Here is a 6,000-nt window from a genome sequence, read left to right as displayed (position 1 = left end):
GCAGCTGAGGTCAGAGAGGTTTTTCCTTGCTTTCTCCTCTAGGGTTTTGATGGTTTCCTGTCTCACATTCAGGTCCTTCATCCATCTTGAGTTTATTTTTGTGAACGTTGTAAGAAAGTGGTCTAGTTTCATTCTTCTGCATGTTGCTGTCCAGTTCTCCCAGCACCATTTGTTAAAGAGACTGTCTTTTTTTTCATTGGATAGTCTTTCCTGCTTTGTCAAAGATCAGTTGGCCATACATTTGTGGGTCCACTTCTGGAGTCGCTATTCTATTCCATGGGTCTGTGTGTCTGTTTTTGTGCCAATACCATGCTGTCTTGATGATTACAGCTTTGTAGTAGAGGCTAAAGTCTGCGATTGTGATGCCTCCTGCTTTGGTCTTCTTCAATATTACTTTGGCTGTTTGGGGTCTTTTGTGGTTCCATACAAATTTTAGGATTGCTTGTTCTAGCTTCAAGAAGAATGCTGGTGCAATTTTGATTGGGATTTCATTGAATGTGTAGATAGCTTTGGGTAGTATTGACATTTTAACAATATCTATTCTTCCCATCCATGAGCACAGAATATTTTTCCATTTCTTTATATCTTCTTCAATTTCCTTCATAAGCTTTCTATAGTTTTCAACATACAGATCTTTTACATCTTTGGTTAGGTTTATTGGTAGGTATTTTATGATTCTTGGTGCAATTTTGAATGGGATCAGTTTCTTTATTTGTCTTTCTGTTACTTCATTATTGGTGTATAAAAATGCAACTCATTTCTGTACATTAATTTTGTATCCTGTGACTTTGCTGAATTCATGTATCAGTTCTAGCAGACTCTTGGTGGAGTCTGTTGGGTTTTCCGTGTATAGTATCATGTCATCTGCAAAAAATGAAATCTTGACTTCATCTTTGCCAATTTTGATGCCTTTGATTTTATTTTGTTGTCTGATTGCTGATGCTAGAACTTCCAACACTATGTTAAACAACAGCGGTGAGAGTGGACATCCCCTGTTGTGTTCCTGATCTCAGGGGGAAAGCTCTCGGTTTTTCCCCATTGAGGATGATATTAGCTGTGGGCTTCTCATAAATGGCTTTTATGATATTTAACTATGTTCCTTCTATCCCGACTTTCTAGAGGGTCTTTATTAAGAAACGATGCTGTATTTTGTCAAGTGCTTTTTCTGCAATAATTGACAGGATCATATGGTTCTTTTCTTTTATTAATGTGACGTATCACATTTATTGATTTGCGAATATTGAACCAGCCCTGCATCCCAGGAATGAATCCCACTTGATCATGGTGAATAATTCTTTTTATATACTGTTGAATTCTATTTGCTAGTATCTTATTGAGAATTTTTGCATCCATATTCATCAGGGATATTGGCCTGTAGTTCTCTTTTTTTGCTGGGTCTCTGTGTGGTTTGGGAATCAAAGTAATGCTGGCTTCATAGAATGAGTTCTGTTCCCTGCTTTGATCTTAGACTTCCAAACAGGAAAAGATGAGATCTTCAGTGGAATTTCATAGACCTCCAATGTAGGCATTGGTGAAGTGGCCCTTAAACAAATTTTGAGTTTTTCAGAAAGTGATTTTGGTTAACAATCAAATTGTGAAAGAAACAGTAGGATATTCTACATATTTGGTTAAAATGCAATAGATGCAGTGAAAAGATCACATTAGGTGACAAGGTGATATCAGATAGTCGCACAACAAAGGATTCTGATGGTAGAGGCCTTTCCATTTATTCAGGGGAAAAAAACAGATGCAGGAAAACATTAGTGAATAAAACAGCATATTGTTTTGGTAGGTATTGAAGAAATTGTGTAAATTTATATACTGCAAGTATAATATATTTAATTAGTTCTGACTTAAAACGGATATAAGTGAGGACTAAATTGTCAGATATCTTAAAGGGCTTTCAATTAAATACTATTCAGTAGATATTCCTGAAACCATTATTATACTGTATGTTAACTCACTTGGATTTAAATAAAATTTTTTTTTAATTTTATTCAGCAGAGGAGGCATCACAGTTCTGGACTTCAAGTGATATTACAAACTGTAATCATCAAAACAGCATGAGACTAGCACAAAAATAGACACATAGATCAATAGAACATAATAGAAAACCCAGAAATGTATCCATAACTATGTGGTCAGTTAATCTTCAAAAAATCAAGAAAGAATATCCAATGGGAAAAAGAATGTCTCTTGAGCAAATGGTATTGGGAAAACTGGACAGCAACATGCAAAAGAATGAAACTGGACCACTTTCTTACACTATACACAAAAATAAATTCAAAGTGGATTAAAGACTAATTGTGAGAACTGAAACCATAAAAATCCTACAAGAGAGCAGAGACAGTAACTACTTTGATGTTGGCTGTAGCAACATTTTTCTAGATATGTCTCCTTAGGCAACAGAAATAAAAGCAAAAATAACTATTGGGGATACATGAAAATAAAAAGCACACAGTTAAGGAAATCATCAACAAACTAAAAGGCAACCTATGGAATGGGAGAAGATATTTGCAAATGACATATCTGTTAAAGGGTTAGCATCTAAGGTATATGAAGAGCTAATAAAACTCAGCACCCCAAAAACTGAATAATCCAGTTAAAAAATGGGCATAAGACATGAACAGACATTTTTCCAAAGAAGAGATCCAGATGACCAAAAGACACATGAAAATATAGTCAACATCATTCATCATCAGGGAAATGCAAATCAAAACTACAAGGAGATAGCACCTCACCCTTGTCAAAATGGCTAAAATTAACAACACAAGAAATCACAGATGTTGGTGAGAATGTGGAGAAAAGGGAACCCTCTTGCACTGTGGTGGGAATGCAAACTGCTGCAGCCACTCTGGAAAACAGTATGGAGGTTCTTCAAAAAGTTAAAAATGGAACTACCCTATGATCCAGCAATTGCACTCCTAGGTATATATCCCAGAATACAAAAATTCTAATTCAGAGGGATACATGCGTCCTGATGTTTATAGCAGCATTATCTACAATAGACAAATTATTGAAATAGTCTAAGTATCCATCAACTGATGAATGGATAAAGAAGATGTAGTGTACACATCTTGAGTTTCTATTCTATATAAAGGTATTTTGGGGATAAAATAAGTGTCCTCCTTCAAAAAATCTAACTTTATTGGGGCGCCTGGGTGGCTCAGTCGGTTAAGCGTCCGACTTCAGCTCAGGTCACGATCTCGCGGTCCGTGAGTTCGAGCCCCGCGTCGGGCTCTGGGCTGATGGCTCAGAGCCTGGAGCCTGTTTCCAATTCTGTGTCTCCCTCTCTCTCTGCCCCTCCCCCATTCATGCTCTGTCTCTCTCTGTCTCAAAAATAAATAAAACGTTAAAAAAAAAAAAAAAAAAAAAATTTAAAAAAAAAAAAAATCTAACTTTATTGGTTAAATGATGAATCAGGGAAAAAAATCCATGCTGTGGTAAAATACATATTTTTTATAATTTATGAAATTAATAATCCAACAGATTGGCTTCTAAAGCTAGGAATCACTTATATTGCTTTTATGATATTCCAAAGATTTGTAACAAAATTGTAAACTTGTAATAAGTTTTGGAACCAATTGTTTCAGAGCAATGAAATACATATCCTCTAAACTGGTATTTATCAAGTATACTCTCTCTGTGTTACAGTCTGAATTATATTTTCTCAAAAATTCATGTTGAAGTCCTAATCCCCAGGACCTCAGAATGTGACTGTATTTGAGTTGGGGTCTTTAAACAGGTAATTAAGTTATAATGAGATTATTTGAGTGGGCCTTAATCCAATGACTGGCATCCTTGAAGAGGGAATTGGGAATCAAACATGAACAGGGTGAAAACAATATGAAGACACAGGGAAAAGATAGTTATCCAAATGCCAAAGAGAGAGACCTAGAATACTTCCCTCCCTTTTAGCCCCCAGAAGAAACCAACCTCACTGACACTTTGACCTAGGATATCTAGCTTCCAAAACTGTGATAAATATGTTTCTGAAAAACAAATAATAAAATAAATAAATAAACTTCTGTTGCTTAAGTCACCCAGTCTGTGGTACTGGCTGTGGTAGCCCTAGCAAACTAACATACTCTTTGCTTAATTCTAATATAATCATCGTTATGAATCCGAGAACATTTAGGCTATTGGGAATGCAAAGCAATATGTCTCGTTTTCCACTATAGTTTCTAAGGGTTCCACTAATCTGATCAATTAATAAAATACTCATAAAAAAAAAAGACACCCGAAGAACAGAAAAAGGAAAAAGTAGTTATCTCATGGTGTAGAACTAGAGATGGAGGAATGATCTGTTGTTTTTATTATAAGCCCTTATGCACATATTATTTTTTAATAATGTTTATGTTACTTTGATTAAATTAGATGGATGAAGATAGGTAGGTGGGTAATTAGAAAAGGAAAATAAACAAAACAATGGGCAATGTGATCACATCTGAACAATTCAAATCAACAATGAAATTTTGTTTACTTCTCCACCTGTAAACTATTCTCAAGGGCATTTTGGCTCTTTGAAGTTCATAAACAGAATTCAGATCACCCAAGCAGAAATAATTTGCTGCTTTTAAGCCCTTACTAGCTACAGAGTTGCCTCTAGGAATTAGCCAGAACAAAATCCCGATTAAACAACTAATTGGCTTGTCTACTAATGAAAGGAAAAACAAAGTGCATTTCTCTACCTCAAGACAGAGTCATAAAAACAGAAGCTTTCACAACCATCTCAGAGAAGATGTTTAAATCTCTGATGATAAAATCCAACAAGGTGAAGCCTAAAGAGGAGAACAATGAGAGTAAACAAGGTCCTGATCCAAGCAATCAGCCTCAACAATCCACAAGACAGGTATGTTACTTACATACCTAAATCAATCTTGATTGTCATCATTTTTTGTCTAGTGATGGATATTTGTCCAGTGTTTTAACATACTGTGATGTGTAAGGTTGCTTTGCTGTTTCACCTGTACCATTTGGGTCATGCACTTGTTTTTCTTTGGGGTTTTATATATACTATTTATATTTGCTTTAAAACAGATTGATAAATGTTTAGAAGACTACATTAGGAGTTGGAAAAAGCTAAATAAGACTTCTCATTGCATATTTATATTTCTGCCATAATCCCAAATGAAATCATTTCTCAAATATTAAATGGGCTATATGAATTAGTTTCAACAAAGAATGTCGAAGATCGTGGCCATGGTAAACTACAATTTAACAGTAATTGCTCTGGACCAGGACCTCTTTATAGGAAACAGTTTTGCCGCTCAGGACAACTGGCAATGTATAGAGTTATTTTTGGTTGTCATATCTCAGGGGTAGAGATGGTACTTGCATCTAGGGAGTAAAGACCAAAAATGCTGCTAGACATTGTAGAATCCACAGGACAGCCCTTCACAACATAGAATTATCCAATTCAGAATTTCAATACCACCTAAGTGGAGGAACCCTGTTCTAGAGAAATATTTTTCATAAGTTCTAGGCCTACACACCTGTAAAATGAAAATGCTTTGTAGCCTTATTGTATAAACTAGAGGCAGTGTATATAAAGCACATAGTAGGGACTTACCAAATGGCAATTTTTATTATCATTATTATGAGTAATTTATGCTTATATGACACAATAAAGTCCAAAGGGATAATTATATAATCAGTATTCACTTACAACTGTCCAAAGAACCATTTTCATAAATTACTGACTAAATTTATCTAAAAGTGCTATGTAAGGTTTTTAGAGCAATAATTATTTTCCCATCGAAAGAATTGGATGAAAGATGTCAAGTACAAGCAGGAGTGTACCTCAGGGACTCAAATAGCATGGTCCAGTGATTCAGGTTTAAATGAGCCTAGAGTACAGAAAATACTGAGATGACTTAGCATTGGCCCTGGAAAATTTGCCTTTCATTTCTGATTAACATTGACTATGTTTGCAATGGAGAGCAGATATGAAGGAGGATGTGCTTAGCATTGCTTCATGAGAGTGCCCTTGACTTCTTT

General features: G+C 35.3%; 1 protein-coding gene across 1 annotated transcript in view; it reads left to right on the top strand.

Annotated features, from left to right (window-relative positions):
- The first annotated feature begins 4,660 nt into the window (after nt 1–4,660).
- Nucleotides 4,661–6,000, top strand: part of CNGB3 (cyclic nucleotide gated channel subunit beta 3) — a 152,090-nt gene continuing 150,750 nt past the window's right edge. Inside the window, exon 1 of the mRNA XM_047842749.1 lies at nt 4,661–4,852. Within this exon, the coding sequence (XP_047698705.1) occupies nt 4,661–4,852 (192 nt within the window). The remainder of the gene's footprint in view (nt 4,853–6,000) is intronic.

This window comes from Prionailurus viverrinus, chromosome F2, assembly GCF_022837055.1.
Source record: "Prionailurus viverrinus isolate Anna chromosome F2, UM_Priviv_1.0, whole genome shotgun sequence".
Taxonomy (NCBI): domain Eukaryota; kingdom Metazoa; phylum Chordata; class Mammalia; order Carnivora; family Felidae; genus Prionailurus; species Prionailurus viverrinus.
The sequence above is the reverse complement of the archived record's forward strand: the minus strand, read 5'-3'. Positions and strand labels throughout refer to the sequence as shown.